The sequence below is a fragment of the Leguminivora glycinivorella genome, chromosome 9 (genome assembly GCF_023078275.1).
Source record: "Leguminivora glycinivorella isolate SPB_JAAS2020 chromosome 9, LegGlyc_1.1, whole genome shotgun sequence".
In the NCBI taxonomy this organism is placed as follows: Eukaryota; Metazoa; Arthropoda; class Insecta; order Lepidoptera; family Tortricidae; genus Leguminivora; species Leguminivora glycinivorella.
The window spans coordinates 13,152,979-13,172,362 of NC_062979.1; the positions used below are offsets into that span (position 1 = coordinate 13,152,979).

Consider the following 19,384-nt stretch of genomic DNA (forward strand, 5'->3'; position numbering starts at 1 on the left):
CAACACTTAGTATGGTAATGAAAAAACTTTTCAAAGAATTTGGTGAATAAAATTGGCCTATTAATATAATTATTGTTTTATTCCCCAATAATATACAATATCTATCATTTTGACAACTTTAGTCTCATTCTGATCATAGTGCCGTCTGACTCTGTCGTGCTGATATTATGTAGTTGTTTGTGGTAAAACATTTTTATACTACTAAAAATGAAATAATCAGGAAGTAATACTTCCGTCTTAGTGCGTTATCACATTATCCGATCCGGTATCAGATGTAGGACCGATATCGATATCCAATATATTTAAGCCGCTATCTTTGATTTTTGCCTTTAAAATTCTTCCTTCATCCGATATCGCGGATAGGATAATGTGAAAACGCACTTAGAGTTGTAATCTTTTACCTAGCATATTTTGGTTTTACTGGAATGTACGTTCAAGATAATTCAGAATTATCGTTAAAACTTATGCAAAAAAAATCAAAAACCATAAAATTAAAATAAAACACAAAAAAACTGTTATCTTCACTTTGTGTCTCTCCGCCGGGATTCGAACCCGTGATCTCTGGATTGAAAACCAAACCAACTTCAACCGTGACCATAACGTGTCTTGACAATTGGCCCGAAATTCGCCATCATCTAGCTTTCACTAATGTGTCAGGCGTTTCGATGTTCCTGCTGAAAAGTAAATACTTAAGTTATTAAGTTGCACATAAGCGGGGGCACACTTAAGCTGGCAACAATTTTCTTTGCAGACAGCGCCACCAATGAATGATTATGAAACTAAATAGGCAGCCATGTTACTCGGACTTGTCAATTTAAAAAAAAACATTGTGAACTCTGGCTGTTTGAAGTTTAGACGTTTACGCGCCTTTTGAAGTTTTCTCTCGAAGTTCTTGGTTAATTTGTTTTTGTTTCTGTTATTCTTTCTGTTATTTGTTTCTGTTATTGTTTCTAGTTATTCATCGTTGTTTTTTGTTAAGTTTAACTTGTTTTCAAGTGTTCTTTTGGTGTTTCAACAATGAGTGGAATTCCGAAGAAACATTGTGTTTATGGCTGTGACCCTTTGGGTAAGTTAATTTTATTTCAACTTATAAAGCTATATCATAAGTATCATAAGCATTTTAGTGAGACGTTTCTGAATATCGATATATAGAATTAGTCTTGCGTGTTATTTTTCTGTCATCACATCACTCGTTAGTCAAATGACAATGGAGTTTGAAAACTAGAAAAGTTATTAAAAGTAACACTAAAGTTAGTATTCTAAAAAGAAATATCGCTCGAAAATACCATGATTCTACCTATATCATATAGAGCGAATGTCAGATGTAATGAGTAGATATGCGTCATGTGGTATTTTTCCCATCATCAATCAAAAATCAAATTTTGTCAAGTTTTATGCATTAACGTTAATATCAAACTACTTTTAAACAACAGTTGGGATAACAGATTTACTAAATAAAAGCTACTTAACATTTATATTTTTTGCCACCAATCTTGCTGTGTTATTACTTTTTAATACCACACTTATTGTAAATAACATATGTTTTATTATTCCAGTCTCTCTTGGTGTGCCCTCACATCGTTTTCCTCACCCGGAAAAACATCCTGATATTTTTACTGCTTGGGTGTCAGTAATTGGAAATAAACTAGAAGAAACTGATCACATTAGAATATATAAGAATAAAAGAGTATGTGACCACCATTTCGAGCCCAAATACAAGATATCTGGAAGACGTCTGAATCGGTCAGCAATACCCTCAGTGAACTTACATCGTAAGTATAAATTGTTTTTTTTTGCTGTACATGTACAATCACCATCATAAGTGATGATTTCTTTATCTTGTCACTTTTAATCGTTTTACAATTTCGTATGACATTTCAAGCAAGACGTTAATATAACAAGGTATAGAAATCGTCACTTGTTTATGGAGAGCAGATTTCAGGTAGCGATTTAAATATTAATAAGGATATGACTCGCATAATTTATTATTTTTTCTAAACATAATAAAAATCTATCGGAACATAAAAATGAAACCCTTTTTGATGCTATCGTGAATATTGGGAAAAGATTATGATGAATAACAAATAAAAAAATGTTTGTTAATTTTTTAATGTAAAGTAAAATTTATTCATTGTTAACTGTGTACATAAGATGGTATGATATACAGGAAATTCAGTATCAACAGTTGCCCATTTCGAGCGTACAATATTCTTAAAAAACTACTGACTATTATAGCTTACTGGCTAACTTATAATTATTACCCGGGATATTTCAGAAAAAACTCATTTAGGTTGTAGAAAACATTTTCTATCAACCAATTTTTTAACTTAAGCTTATATCTATTACCCTCCAACATCTTTATCTCAACTGGTAAGGCGTTAAAAACACGTATTGCAGTATTGTATGCGCATCTATAGTACAATGCGTTATTTGATTTTGGACACACGAGATTAAATTTATACTGCTCTCTGAGATTGTCTCTGCGTGACGATTTTTTCCTTAAATAAAATAAATAAATAAAATAAATAAGTGTGGTATTTTAAATAGTTTATATATTTAAGTTTATTCATTCAGCGAAGTTTGAGGTGTGCGGTGTATAATAATAATAGATTGACATGTATTAAAAAAATAGCACTAGTCATATCTATATTAAAAATCGCTACCTGAGATCCACTCTCTACTTATATATGACAGTACCTATGTAATATAATAACAATATTATAACATTGTTAACTGGGTTGAGTTGATGTTACATAGTGTCCTCTGGCACAAACCATGATGATATAATTATTATTTCAAAATTTTCAAACAATAAGGTATTCATATGTACATATATCTAAGATATGTCTAAAGTATTTATGCATTTTACATTAACACTTTATAAACCAGGCCTTTTGTGTCGGTTTGTCCTTTTTGCACCATCTGTAATTGGATTATTAGTTTTAAGTTTGAAACTGATTTTACAATAACCTACTAGTCCATGTTACCATTTTAATGTTATTTTGTGTACTTGGAAGCAAAAATAAATATATCTATCTCTATTGCAGCTAAAAAAAATTGCCTGCAATACATTTACATATATTAAAAAAAAATTCAAAATTGTTTATTTAAAAAAATACAACATGGAATATAATACAGAGGATGGTGCTACCCTGTAAGGAACAAATGACCGTGTTGGGTAACGACAAATATTGGTTCTGCAATTGTGATGAACATGATGATATATGGTATGCCAATTCATCATAGGTTGACTCAACTAATAATATTTTAATGTGTGTGTTCCAGGTGTGCGACAAAGTTTATCCACATTTGTGCAAGCTGATCATAGCTACACTCATCCACAACGAGAGTATTTCCGAACAACATCTTTGACCGATATAACAAATGTACCGGGTCCATCTAGACTTGCAGATGATGTGACAGAATGTCCTCTGCCGTCTGGGTCCACTGAAACAACGTGTCCAGTTGTACCTGATAAGTCTCAAGATAGACTACCACGAAAAAAGTTTGATGCAGGTAAGAATACCTAATTAGCCAGCTCCACACAGAGCGAGGCACGTCGTGAGGCAACGTTCTCACGCGGCAAACGGCCAATGTGCAAAATGTACGCACTGCCTCGGCCGAGGTACGTCGTGCGACGAAATTGCCTCGTGACGTGTCTCGGTTTGTGTGGACCCGGCTATTGGCTCGTAAGAGTCGTAAGGTTTGTGATAGTCAGAATGGCGGCTTTACCTTCACAAATATCGGGCAAGACCGGCATACTTTATTTGAAATAAAGTTTGAGTGGATAAAACTAAATAATTAAAGTAGTGTAAACTTATGTGATAAAAATCACTTTTCAAAAGGCTCGGCGGGTTGACCGCCCCCCGCGCTGATAAAGGAGACCGTCTAGTGCTTGTTGTCGAGTAATTTCATATGGGAAAGGTGTCAAAACCATGATAATAGGTATTATCCGTAATAACATTGAATGTGTTAAATCAAATAACGTTAGATATTAAATCAAATAACGTTAAAATTTCCTACATAATTATATGCATTTTTCTATATATATAAGACAAGACCGGCACATATCCTGTAGATGGGGTTCAGAACCTTTTTTTCAGGTCCAGATATTGCATAATCCTGTTTTCCAACGAACACCTACGAGTCCATTTTAGTCACGTCACTTTTCACAAACACGATATAAATAATATATTCTTTTTTAATGATTTTAGTAATACATAGTCTGTTAGGCGGCAAAACGAATCATTATACCAAAACTGAATTTCGAAGTTAAAAGCAAAGCCAGAACTTACCGTTAAAATTAACCTACAACACTTGAAGTTGTCAAAGCGGATTAATTAGCGGATCCCAGGCTCCCATGAGCCGTGGCGAATGCTGGTATAACGCAAGGAGGACGATGATCGTTTACACTCGAATTATTTTCCATAAAACCTAAAAAAGGTTGGCAACTCCTTGTTTATCACATGCCGGTCTTGCCTTACTCTTATGTGCCGAACATTCCGAGTAGGCATAATTTCGAAGTTACATATTCAGAACATAAAACCATAAATTGAACGCGTTTTAAGTGTAATAGTCGATTTATTCCTACTAGACAGGAAGAACGATTATTAAATTACTACGTTACATACATAATACCCCAATATTCCGAATCATGTTTAACTCGATGTTCGAGTACGAAACACGAATCAAGTTGATTATTAACTAGTGTACGTAGAGAGATATATTGAAGACCAATGGATTAAGAATGCTTCCAATTTATCATTTATCTATTTGGATAAAGTATTCGTCATGCTTTGGCAAGTATGTCAGTGTGAGAGTGACAAATGTCTTATCCACGTGGATAAGGGATAAAATTGGAAGCATAATACGCCGGCTGGTCAGGCTTTTTGTAAGTATTATGTATAGCCTTGTTCTGCCCACCATATACAGTTCGAGTCATTTAAATATGAACCAAATATTGAATGAATAGAGTAGATTTTCCTTTCTATCATGATTTAATTTTTTTTACCTATCCAGGCTTTTAAATTATAAGTTCCAAAAAAATTGAATATATTATTTATAAATCACATTGGGCAGGACGAAATTAGATCGATCGATTCATATATGCTGACACATATTACAGCAGTGAAAAGCAAGAATGCTTATGATAAATATTTTTTGTTTCTTATATGACAGGTTTTAAATTATGATTCACGTTTTATTTTCATATATTGAAGTTCATAGTAATCATAGTTTTTTTGTTGTTTTCAGAAAAAACTTTCGAGTTTTTGCAAGACAAAACCCGAAAGGACTACACAAAGAAACTTCGGCAAAAGAAAAATGAAGTATGCAGGCTACGTCAGAAATTGAAGAATTTCAAATTGCGCCTGCAGCGCCTGGACAAGCAGTCTCCGAGAAAGGAATTCGAAATTTTTACGCAAAATATGTCCGCGTCAGCAAGGTCATTTGTTCGAATGCAATGTTTAGAAGGGGTAAAGAAAAAGAAGGGGCATAGATTTACATTGGATGAGAAGGTTTTATCTTTATCATTTTATAAAAAGAGCCCTAAAGCCTATGCTTTAATGTGTAAGCATTTCACGTTACCTTCCAGGAAGGTATTAAAGGCGTTATTGGCGAAAATTAAGCTCAACCCAGGAATAAATACTTTAATTTTCAAAGAATTACATTCCACTGTAACAAAAATGCTGCCACAAGATCGTCTTTGTACATTAATATTTGACGAAATGTCCATTGCTCCACAAATATTTTATAATTCTCACACAGATGATCTTGTAGGTTTTGAAAACTTGGGCAATTATAAAACGCAAAATTTTGCCAATCACGCCTTAGTGTTTATGGTAAAGGGCGTAAAAAAAAATTTTAAGCAGCCAGTAGCATATTATTTTACGCAACGGTTGTCCACACAAAAACTTAAAGAAATATTGAAGGAGGTCATCACTAATGTGCAGGCTACAGGGCTTAAGATTGTGGCAACCGTTTGTGACCAAGGATCTCCCAATTCAGCTTGTATTAATGATTTAATATCAGAGGCTAAATCTAAGTATTCTAATGAGGGAAAAGAATGGAGAAATGATGTAATTATTGTAAATAATCTTGAAATAATACCATTGTTTGATGTCCCTCATTTGCTAAAAGGAATTCGAAATAATTTGCTTAATAAAGATTTGATATATATGCATAACAATCAAGAAAAAACAGTTAAATGGGAATATTTCGTAAATATTTTTGCTGCCGATAAGTCTCATGGCGAGTTGAGATTATTACCTAAAATAAATCAAGAACATATTGATCCAAAAAAAATTAAAAAAATGAGGGTCAAAAATGCTGCGCAAGTACTCAGTCATAGCATGGCAGTAGCGACAGATAATTTAGTTGCTAGAAAAGAAGTGCCAAAAGAATATTTGGATATTATTCCTTTTGTGTCTCTAATAGACAAAATTTTTGATTCACTTAACGCGTCAAGCTTCTCAGTGCCCAATGGTAAAAAATATAGAGCAGCTGTTAAAAGAAACTCTCCTCACCATGCGCTTTGGCGAGAGGGACTTCAAACATTGAAAACAGTTAAGTTTATTGTAAATAGAGCTGCCGGACCAAGTGTAAAGCATGTACCAACTATAAATAACTTTATTAAAACCATAGAAGGAATGAAGTCGCTGTGGCAATTGTTGTCAAAAAAATACGCACTGGATGCCATGTTCACAAGAAATTTCAATCAGGACCCATTAGAAAACTTTTTTGGCAGCATACGTAGTTTGGGTGCCAGAAATATTGCACCCAACTGCATGGGGTTCGAGGGAGCATTTAAAACCCTGTTGTTAAATAATTTAAGTAGCCATCATTCCATTAATTCAAATTGTGAGAATGATACGAATGACTGCTTACAGTCACTTTCATTTTTAATTAAAAATAAATACAGTGATAATGTTCCCACGCAGTCCCAAAATATTGTTATTGATCAGCCCGTAGATACTATGCTAAACGCAGTTGCAGATTCTGGGGCTGATCAAAGAATGTATGTCTGCGGGTGGGCCTTGTCGAAATGTTTACATAAAGTTGTCAAAGGGTGTCAAGAATGTAAAAGCAAGCTATTAGGTGATTCCAAAAACGAAAAATACAGGTACCTCCATGCGAAAGAATTTGAAAAAGGTAAAGCGTGGCTTTCTTATCCTTCGGATTGCCTAGTAGCTTGCTTTCACGATATCCAAAACACGACAATTGGCTTCCTAAACAGCGATTGCCACGAAATAAATATAAAAGAGCGAATAATAGCTTTTGTCGAAATTATAACAGACTTTTCTTTTATGGATTGTACTGTCCATTCGCAAAAATTAAAAGAATATTTTGTAAATACTACAATTAATATTATTATTTATAGTTGGTGCCGGTCAGTTAATGGTATCTTAGAAGGTAAATTTAATTATAATGGCAATGAACCAGTAAAAAAAGCAGCACAGTTATATTATAACAAGCATAGATCAGTAAAAAAATAAATCATCAATATTATTTTATTTCTCTCCTTTAGCTGAATATCCCTGAAACAAATTTTTCAATGGACAGTTACTCTTAGTAGTTCATTAAAAAATCTGTAATAAGGGAATCAAAACTTCCGTGCTTAGCATTACACTGTGTCTGTATTTGAAAACTTGCAATTTTGTAGTGTTTAAATTAAGTACATTGATCAAGTTTTCAAATACAGATACAGTACGCGTGCTAAGCGCGGTTGAAATTCCCGCTCAACTGCAGAAAAATAAGCATATGTATAGGTATGTATATATACACAGCATTAGTTCCGTAAACAAACTGCAGGTGGCAGCACTTCCCATACATGCAAGACAGACCGCAGAGTTGCCACTCTTTTAAGTCATATTTATAATTTATTCAGAGCCGGCATAGGTCAACTTACATTGGCCAAAATCATTTGAGTTGTTCCCTCATGTCTGCTCCACTGTAGTACACATCGAAACGGATTGACAAAAATGCGTAAACATCGAAGTTTCAATGGGATGAAGGAGCACGAAAACAAGAAAAGCAGAAGCAGGCCATCCACTAAAGGCTTATCACATTTTAAATAAATTTCCTGAGAACTTATTTCATCGCATTGATGACTATATATTTGTTGTGATATGGTAAACCTCTAATATTTTCAAGTAAATGAAACAAGTTTTTATAATGTATATTATAATTAAAAGTTATTATAGCTAGTTTCTTTTTATTTTACTATAAACCCTACCCTGTCCCTGAATGATATACAATAGTACCTACAGTTAGCCTATGAAAATGACATATCAACAATTTCAAAAACCAATGATTTATTTATACTTTATTGCACATAAGTTCAAATGGTGGAATAATGTCTTCAATCTCTAGAAAATTCCCAGCTAGAACCAATTTCTTGCCTTTATTCATAGACCGATATCGCATATATTATGTTTAAGTCGCCATCTTTGATTTTCGCCTTTGAAATCCTTCCTACATCCGATATCGCGGATCGGGTATAATGTGAAAACGCACTTAAGGTTGTAATATTTTGCCTATTCTGGAATGTACGTTCAAAATAATTAAGAATTATCGTGAAAACTTACGCAAAAAAAATCTAAACAAATAAAAAACCATAAAATAATAATAAAACCCAAAAAACTGGATATCTTTACGTGTGTCTCCACCGAGGCTTGAACCAGTGACCTCTGGATTGAAAAGCGAACGAACTTCTGATGAGACCATAACGTGCCATGACAATTTGCCCGAAATTCGGTATCATCTAGCTTTCGCTACGTGTCAGGCATTTCGATGTTCCTGCATAAAAATAAATAGTTAGTCAGTTCCACCTGTCAAATTATTGAAGAGAAAAACCTGAGACGGATGTATCGGATGACAAGGCTTGCAAATTTATTAAATATAGATATGTGCCAAATGGGACTATGAGCGACATCTATCCATTTCCGCTGCAAACAATAGTTTCGTTTTGACAGTCGCATTTTGTGGTACGGGGTGGCATAGTCTGTATATATGTAGTTTGTGATAATACTCAATCCTCTTTGCTTATTACCCTTCATGTCGCCCTCTTCTGAGACGATTCCGGGAATAAAAACCGGCATCCTGTATGTCAATTCAAGTTATTAGACTTGTGTTTACTCATATCTGTGATATGATATATGCGTGAGTGAGTACCATGCGAAGATTGAGACATCAAAATTCAAATCAATATATCAAAGGTGAGCCGGATCGAAATACTTATGTTATCACTTTACCAGCTCCTCCAGAGGTAGGTAGGCCCAGTCTTTTGAGCTGTAGCAAAAACATAACTCATCATTATAGATAAGTAGGTAAAACCTAGGAAATAAATGTACAGTTAACCAATTGGAACCCACAGAATTAGATTTGAAGAAACAAGTTCATCTATTTGTATGGCGGCCGAGCTTGTCAGATTTTGTACTGAAGTTGTTACCTTGCCTGTGATTTTTGAGTGTTCATAATTGTTGTGTTGTTGCAATTAATATCACGTAACGCGTTATTTTTAATGTTTTTGTTGACTTCAACTTACAAAAATTGATGCCCGAAAGCTGCAATTAAAGACGGACAACTCAGTGGATTTTCCTGTTCATTTAAAACGCTAAGCAGATACGTATGGTTGATCTATGCTATATATGACATCTGTATTGGAACAGTGACCTACCTCATTGTGACATGGTTGGAGAGTGGCCTTTTTTTTGTTTAGGGGGGGAAAATGCGTTCCGCATACCACTCGGGTGCGAGGGCGGACCCGAGCGGTTATGTGAGACTCCCGTATTGGCTAATGAGGCCACGGTATACCCACTAAACCCCCCCACATGCCACCTCGCCGCTTTGTTGGCGGGGTTACCGGAACACTTGCGCTCACAACGGCGACCCCGCCGGCGGCAGCCGCCCACGTGCAGCTTCTCCGCGGATGCCCAACAGCCCTTCACAATGAGTGCGCCAGATGGCAGGGCGCACCTTCCTCCTCGGCCGCTTATAAGTACAGTGACGGACCCCCTCGAGTCCGTCACAAAGAGGCCATGGGCACCAGAAGAGTTCCGGCGCCCGGCGGTGGAAATGGTCTTTGGTTCCACCGCTAACCAAGTCGGCCGCAAAGGATAGGGAGAACGGCGCACCGTAATACCAGCACACTCCTCTTCCCTTGCGGCCCCACCAATGCCGCTACAGCGGAGCGGCCCCGCCAAGGTCGCAGGGGGTAGGGAGAGTGGCGCACCGCTATACCATCACGCCTCTCCCCCTGCGATCCCACCTCGGCTACCGAGGGAGGGCACAGAGCGGCATCCCATACTGCCGGATCTCCCCTCCCACGGCAGTCCTCCCAGAAGCATCTCATGTGGGCTTTACAAGCCCACTTGGAGCATCCTCCTCGGGCCAGCTCGCCCGGCAAACAAGCCGGTCCTGGTTGCCTCTTCGCTTCATCGTGGGTGACCAAGCCACGGTTTACTAAGCCCCTCTACCACGACAAGGTGAGCAACCTGCGGGGGGTTGGAGAGTGGCCTAGTCCAATTATGTCACAATGACAAGCAGTAAGAGATTTCTTACAATCTGATTTTTTTAACGTCACTATGACATAGTTCTACAGTGGCCTAGGGTTCCAATTAGTTGATCCTCGGAACCGTCAAGAAAAATGTAGGTATTGTCTTGTAGATGGCGCTACGGCTTTGGTTGATTCTCGGCTGTATGGCGTTAATATTAATATTCCTATGACAATGGTAATACATATCAAGTTAGGAATATAGGCTAAAATGTCTAAACTGAGGTTCTAAAATTTTAATCTTGTGAAATGAAATGAAATATTTATTTTCCAAGTAGGCATATCACAATGCGCATATGAACGTCAAATAAAGCTACGCCGGTTTTAACCCTACGCCTCAACCTCGAGAAGATTTCAGTCCCCCTCAGTTGGTGGGGGGTATCCACTATGGGACCGGCAAGAAACTCGGCGGGTCACTTCTTTTCAAAACATTACATCTTATAATTAACATGCATTAAAAAAAACAAGATACAATTTAAAAAGCAAAAGTATTCATCAAAAAAAAATTAACAGAATAAAGACTGTGTCTAAAGATGGTACACGCTGATTTCACATTTTACTTTGACAGTAATTGTCTACATATTCAATCCACTTTGGCTGTAGTGAACGAAATGGTAACTCTCTATCTATAACTCTTGAGTTACGTATGAGTGCAACAGGAACACCTCATTAGCGTTAACAGGCATAAACGGTTGACACCTTGGCTTGGCACACAGCCGTCGCTTTTGCACATTTAAGCGCACAGAACTAAATTTAGTTCTGTGTTTAAGCGATATAGAGGTAGATAGAAACGATTTTCGATTTGTCGATGTTTCGTATCGCGCTTCGGTAATTCGGTTGTGACCTGACAGAGCCAGACTGTGTTTAAAAATAGAAATATTTTTATTCATAGCAAAATAATACAAAAAAGACACACACACAAATACAGATCAACAACAGAGAATTATTTACACATATAACCAGAGCCCGGAAAATCCATAGCAAAACAAAAGACTGTCGCAATCAAACTAGGGTGAGAAACATTTTTTTATCGATATCGATAGTTCTAAATATGAGAAGAAAATGGCCCACCAAATGAAAAAAAAAATGTATAAATAATTATACAGGTACAGACAGATGAAATTTCTTCCTTGAAATCCACGTCAGTACACACAGCAGCACTTGACATCTTATTGGGTTTGTTATAGTAATAGGAGTATATAATCATTAATTTTTCAACATTCTCTGGGAGAAGACTGTTTCGTTTATCACTGTAAAGCCGTTTAGCACTGTTTCGATCGCCATTTAGCGTCAAAGATTTTCTTTTTGGCTAGGCCGGCGCCTTATTTACACGCAAGACTCACGAGAAACTGTATAAATTAACTACTACATTATAGAATAAATTATGATTGTTTAGATACTTTTTTTTTAAATCATATTTTAAGGAACTTAGTCGCTGAGCGATTATTATGGCGCTCCATACGTCGTTCCCGAACATTTTACAGTAGCAATAAATTAGTTAATATACATACATTCCTTGTAAATCTTATACAAGTAATTTAGCTTGCTCTGAATCAGATTTGGCCAGCACAACATTGCAGAATCTAGTGTAAAAAGTTCCACGGCGATGAGACTCCCCCCGTAGTCCGTACACACTCCATTAATATGTGGTATACGTCCTCGATGACCCCACAATCATTACAGTCCGGGTTTTAGTAATGTGTCCAGAACGGAGTCTCATCGCTATCACAAGGTCCTGACGTGTAAGCGAGCACTGGGTCATGGGTTGTTTAGGTACTGAACTTGTTCCTCGTAATTCTCCTATTGAGCACCTATTCTTCTTTTCTGTAACATAATATTAATAAGTCAAGTCTATACTCGAACACAAAATACACCTCAAAATCATAGCTATTTTGTGCGTCAAACACTTCTCTAAATTATTGAACATATATATTAGATTGGATTTATAATAACTCACCACCGAATGCACGCCCCTTTTGGCAATGCATTCGCAACGCATGTGATCGTTAATTATTGCACACGTTTCCGGAGTGATAAATTAAAAGCATAGCAACGATAAACCCCCACTAGTTTAGTGCTCTTTGGAGAGTCACGGGAGTGATATATTTTCGTATTTTGAGAGATGAGGTTTGGAAACCGTGTCAGGTACAGTGCAGTTAAACCAGCGCGCGATGTTTCATTCCAATTATCTAGATAACTTGTATTAAGGCAATATGAATGATTCTCTTTGTACAGTCGACTACAACGAGATGTATCCATTTTTTCACCTTACTGCATTGTATTAAGGTGAAAAAGTGTATACATCTCTTTGTAGTCGACTGTACTATGTATTTCAACATTTTCAAATTCAAAGGGATTGGCTTAATTTGAATGATTCTCTACATTTTGGTTGAAAATCACTAAGTCCTGACTATAAACTTGCATCAAATAAAATAAACTTTTCCTTGTCACAGGAGAAATTTTTCAGGATGTTAGTCGGTGGGGTCCCAAATGCAGCATTTGCTACATATACTTTGCCACTAGCTACGTAGCCAACGTCACAATCATTTACGCTTCGTAAATCGTATAGTACTCATAGTAGCTTTCCCTACCGCTCTTCTATAGTGTCACGACTAGGGCTTGCAATATCGGACGGTTTTCAATTCCGGAACTGGTTTTCGAGATTGGACTTCAATTCCGGAATTCCGGAACTAGTTCCGGAATTGAACAATTTTTTTTGGTTTGGTTTTCTGGTGGATTTTTGATGAAATAATACAATTTTAAACTGAAATTTGTTATAAATCGACGTTTAAGACAATAACTCCGTACCTGAAAGGCATATAACACTGAAATTTTCATTTTAGTAATTTTACAGGAAAGCCCATTTTGCGTCAAAATCGGTCTTGCAAGGTATTTCGAACTACAGTTAAAGATACAAACGAGGTTTTACTGCCAGTTTTCTGATAGTGGTCAACGTTAAAGTTATTTTTTTATCCATTGAGCATCGAAATAATCATAAAATCAATAAATCTCACGAGGACTGTGGTTGTGCCAATCGCGAAGAATAAGACTGGGAACCTCTCGGATCCTAGTAACTACAGGCCCATCTCACTCGCCACGATACTTGCCAAGGTCCTGGACAGCTTGCTTAATGCACAACTTTGCAAGCATATAGAGCTGCATGACGCCCAATTCGGTTTCAGGCCGGGTCTATCGACGGAGAGCGCAATTTTGTGCCTTAAGCAGGCTGTCAGGTACTATAAGGATAGAAATACACCTATATACGCGTGTTTTTTAGATCTGTCGAAAGCTTTTGACCTGGTTGTGTACGACGTACTGTGGGACAAGCTAGACAAATCCGGACTGCCCAAGGAATGTGTCGCGCTGTTAAAGTACTGGTACAACAGCCAGGTCAATCGAGTGAGGTGGGCTGGAGAGGAGTCGGAAGAGTACAGGCTCAAATGTGGCTTGAGGCAGGGCGGATTAACATCGCCGCTGCTGTTTAACCTTTATGTGGACGGGTTGATTGGGGAGCTTGGTAGCACAAGAGTCGGATGTCATATTACTGGGACATGTTTTAATAACATAAGCTATGCGGACGATATGGCGCTGCTGAGCCCCTCGGTCGACTCGATGCGGAGACTGATCAAGATATGTGAGAGGTATGTTGAGCGGCATGGTCTTAGGTACAACGTTTCAAAGAGTGAGGTGATGATCTTTAAAGCACGCAAATACAACCCAACAACTGAGCCTAGGATCATGCTGTGCGGCGTACCTCTAAAGCTAGTCCATAGGTTTAAGTATCTGGGACATATACTCACGGAAGATCTAAGCGATGACCATGACATAGAAAGAGAAAGGAGAGCTATGTCGATACGTGCTAATATGCTTGCCCGCAGATTTGCACGATGTAACAAACAGGTAAAACTAACGCTTTTTAAAGCATACTGTCAGACGTTTTACACGTGCAGTCTGTGGGTAAGGTTTACGCAAAGGGCATACAACACATTGCGTGTGCAATACAACAATGCCCTGAGGTTGTTGCTGAGGCTACCGAAACACTGCAGTGCTTCCGGCATGTTCGCGGAAGCGCACACAGACGACTTCTTTGCAATTAGGCGGAAGAGAATTGCCTCGCTGATGAGAAGAGTGCGTAGCAGCAGCAACAGCCTCCTTCATGCATTAGAAGGGCGCCTTAACTGCCCTGTCACTGAATACTGGGTGGCAGTAGTGACGGGCAGGAATAAATAAATTTCTGCGCAATTGTGTTGTTAGTTTGTTAAGTGTACATAGTCTTAGTTTTAGTTTTCTTTAACTAGTTTGTAGTTATACTAACATAGTCGGTAAGGATTTTTGTGTAATTGTATCTACTAACCTATTATGGATCGTACTATGGTCTGAAATAAAGAATTTTTATTTTTATTTATTTTATAATATAAAAGTAATAATTTACAAGAATTGCATAACGTCTTGTTCACATAACTGTAATAAAAGAAATATTGAATTACCTTTATCAGACTCGAGTAGGGACAAAAGATATCCAAGCTAGCCCAAAAAGACAGATTTTATGATTTACTCCTAGGTACCTACATGTACCTACACCTTAATTTTTTGTAAAAAAATAAATCATTCTTTTATATACATCATTTTCCATACATTTTCTTCTCAAATCTTTTGATTTTGTGGTAAGTGGTAATAGACTTAGATAGAGTTTAGTAAAATATGCACACGTCTTTGTGAAAAGTGTATAAAGTAACTACGACGTTATGCTTGTGAATGAATGTAATACAAAATACTACGATTTGCTTCTGAACTTAAGACTATGCCTAAAATATTCAGTGCTATGAGAAAAGAAGTAAAATTTTGAGTTTATGCCCCTTTAATACCGATTAATTTAGATTATTACTGAAATTTAAGTTCGATCTAATAAATTGAGCATAAATAACGCCGATAAAATAATAATATTAATAATGTACCTAATGTTATTTATTTATGTTTAATTGTCCTTCAGTATTCGAGCATAACACTGAACTCCCGGATAGTAATTTTAAATTATCACAAAACAAAACTTTCTACAACAAATATTTACTTTAAAATGATTATATATTTCACTTATTAGCTAAAACAATTGAGAGCAAAACCAGAAAGTGACAATGGTATAATATTAGCGGGTTAAAACTACACTATCTCGCTCTAACTAGCCCTGGATGCAACCCGTTGGTCATAAAATAGGCACTACCTGAATCCGAGGAGTGTCTAACTTAATGAATTTACATATCTTTTATAGACGCGGTGGTAGTTTTGTAAAATAACCAGGCTGATATTACACGTTTTTGTCCAAAAATATATCTTTTTTCAATTCCGGAATTTTCGAGATTATGTGTTTCAATTCCGGAACTGTAATATCGGAAAAATTGTCCGAAATTCCGGAATTTCGAGATTCCGGAATTCCGGAATGCAAGCCCTAGTCACGACAGAGCCAGACTGCGTTTCATTTCAACAGATAGCGTCACCAATTGCCATTTCGGCTAGGCCGGCAGGGCAGTCGGCCTAGCCGATATGACAATCGTTGACGCTAGACACCGATCAAAATGCAGTCTGGCTCTGTCACGCCAATGGGGAAGAGTGATAGAAATAGCTAGCTACGAGGGGAGGTACATATATTCGCGGAATGAAGTACAAGGAGGTAAAAAAATACAAAACCTCTTTGCTCGTTTGGTATGGGAACTCTTTAAGAAAAAAAATATATAAATGTCAATTCCAAACTGTCATTTGTTTTAAAGATTTCCCCTTTCAAACAAATTATTTCGGAGTAAACTCGCGACTATGGAGCAAATTGAATATCGTGCCGTGATAAAATTTCTAACGAAGCAAGGAAAACATCCGCAACTTATAATGGTTGAAATGAAAGACGTCTACGGGGATCAGTGCCCTGCTAAAACCATGATTTACAAATGGCATGGCCTCTTCAAACATGGCCGAGAGTCAATTGAAGACGACCCTCGCCCAGGACGGCCAATTGAAGCCACATCGTCGGAAATCATTCAAAAAGTTGAAAAACTCGTAGTAGAAGACGCTCGACTCAAAAAGAAACAATTAGCTGCATTAGTTGGTGTATCAGATACAACAATTTTGAGGATCCTGCATGACCATCTTGGCATGACAAAAGTGAGTGCTAGGTGGGTACCAAGAATGCTCAAACCGCAGCAGATGCAACAACGAGTTGAGGCATCGAAGCAATTTTTGAAGTTGTGCGGTGACAATCCTACCCACATATTGGAACGAATTGTGACTGGAGATGAGACTTGGGTTCATCATTTTGAACCTGAGTCAAAACAAGAGTCGATGCAGTGGCATAAGAAGGGTGCACCACCTCCGAAGAAGTTCAGGGTATCAGAATCGGCCGGAAAGTTGATGGCTACCATTTTTTGGGATTCACAAGGAATTCTTATGATCGACTACAAGGACAAGGGTGTTACCATAACTGGGGCATACTATGCAATGCTATTGGAAAGACTACGTGCAGCCATCAAAGAAAAAAGGCGGGGAAAACTGTCCAAGGGTGTGTTGCTATTGCACGACAATGCACCGGTTCACAAGAGCCATGTTGCGACTGCTGCTCTTAACAGGTGCGGCTTCGAATCGCTGGTCCACCCACCCTACAGCCCGGATCTAGCCCCCAGCGATTATTATTTGTTCCCAAATTTAAAAAAAGAACTGCGAGGAAAAAAATTTTGTGACGATGAAGAAGTGAAGGAGGCAATTTCGGCTCATTTTGAGGGCAAAGATAAAAAATATTTTTTGACGGTTTACATAAACTAATTAGTCGATCTGATAAATGTATTAAGCTCGAAGGTAATTATATAGAAAAGGAAAAATACTTATGTTGTTTTATTTAATTTGCAAATACTTCATTCCGCGAATATTTGAACCTCCCCTCGTACGATAGCGATGTTATCGTAAGCGTTTGTGCATTTGGCTACGTATCCTGGTGTATCGTTCGCGGTGTCATGAATATTTGTTTAAAACGGAACTCGCAGCGCACGCAACACACATGAATCATGGACCTTCACAATTGCTCGAACGTGCGTGTCTAGTATAGCATAGTAGGGTCGGTCGTTATTTCAATACGACACGTAGTTTTAAAGTTGAGGTAAAGTTGGGATGACAATTTGACATGCATGAAATATTTTGCAACTCTTTTTCGGTCAAATACGTTCAAGGTGGAAAGTATTTTTCACCACATCAACTGGTAAAGACTTACTTTGCTATTCGAAAACAGATAGCAAAATTGCATTTTATCCACAAGTGCAAAGCAATTTCATACAAATTTTAACTTGATTGAGCTAGCTGGCAGAATTTACCTATAAATGATGATTTTGAATCATAAATATTGAATAAATCGATGGATTTGATTTAGTTTGATGTTTTATTGTCAGTATTTTGTTCGTGTTGGTGTGGTAAAAAATTTAGTGTTTCACTCGGTGGCTAATTTTGTTTAACCTACGTGCCTAGAAACCCTAGCAACGCTCAAGATTCCACATTCTGAACCACTCGCTCGCTACGCTCGCGGTTCAATAATGGGATCTTTCGCTTGCTCGGGTTAATTGCTCAAATAAATTTTGGCACGTGCGGTTAAACAACAACCTTGGCCCCCTGGTAAAAGAAATAACTATTTTATCGATAATCTTCATAAATATAACTACTTATAGTAGGTACAGATAATAAGAAATAAAGTTGAAAATTTCATATAAACTTCTCAATTAAAAAGTAAAAATTGTTACAGGCCCGAACAAGAACAAACATGGATTCAACTGAAGATACTTCGACAAGAAAGGTAGTTCTACTATTTATGTAATGTATTTCACCTTTTTGTTAAATAATTGATTTAATACAATTGGATTTCTATTGCTGGTCTGAGGCATAGATGTATATTTTGAGATTTTAATAAAAATCGTCATATATCGTACTTACCTATGTTTTGTTTATGTAACTAATGTCATCGTTGACAATTGACAACATTTCATATTTTTGAGTACTACTTTTTATTGTTTGGTTTGAAAGAACTTAATACTAAAAGATACACGTATTTTTTAATTTTTCCAAAAACTGCTATTTTAATGAGAAAATCCCTTCTTATTACTACTTCGAGCAGAAAGAGCGTAAGTTACAAACGTCAAGACGCAGCTTCGTGACGTCACATGTGTTGTTTCATACACCTAAGAAAACGACAAAACCTTTAAAAAAAATAAAGTTTTAACAGTCAGCTCAAACAGTCCGGTATGTTTGACTGTCAAGTGTCACTGTCAACCCATAGTGAATGACTACGAACCATATACTAAGCTATGGAGTTTAGAAATATAAGGAGCAAAAGCTTTAAGTATCAGAAGTGCACATATAAAAGAGAAGATAGGTGGCGCTGCAATAGCAGGGAGATAAGGGTTTGACAATCTCTTAGCCTTATCGGTAGTGACCCCGCCTACGGAGCAAGAGGTCCCGGGTTCAAATCCTGATGAGATCTTTTTTATTTTTTTCTACTAATATTTTTCTTCAATTTTTTTTATTTTTTTAATGTCCAAAAATATTTTGTTTTGTTACTACTTTTCGAAATTTCATTCTCAAGACTTACAACATTACCTAAGAATCCTAACATGGGGCAAACAATGTTAAAGGGCTTAAATTAACATTTGTCTGAATAAAACAATAAATAAACACAAATAAAAATACAACAAAAAGAAAATTAATGTATAAAAAAAAACAAAAAGCAAAAAGATCGCTGTCAGAATCGAACCCGAGAACATCTGCGTACGAAGCCAGCGCACTACCACGGGACTACGTCTTGACTTGCTCAGT

At 36.9% G+C, this 19,384-nt stretch overlaps 1 protein-coding gene across 2 annotated transcripts in view; it reads left to right on the top strand.

Annotated features, from left to right (window-relative positions):
- The window catches only part of LOC125229408, a 44,491-nt gene extending 26,042 nt beyond the window's left edge, over positions 1-18,449 (top strand). For both annotated transcript variants that reach the window (XR_007177398.1, XM_048134237.1), the window contains exon 10: positions 18,318-18,449. Coding sequence is in view for 1 of the 2 variants with exons in the window: in XM_048134237.1 (XP_047990194.1) it covers positions 18,318-18,349 (32 nt within the window). In the remaining variant the exon portion in view is untranslated. The remainder of the gene's footprint in view (positions 1-18,317) is intronic.
- The last annotated feature ends 935 nt before the right edge of the window (positions 18,450-19,384 follow it).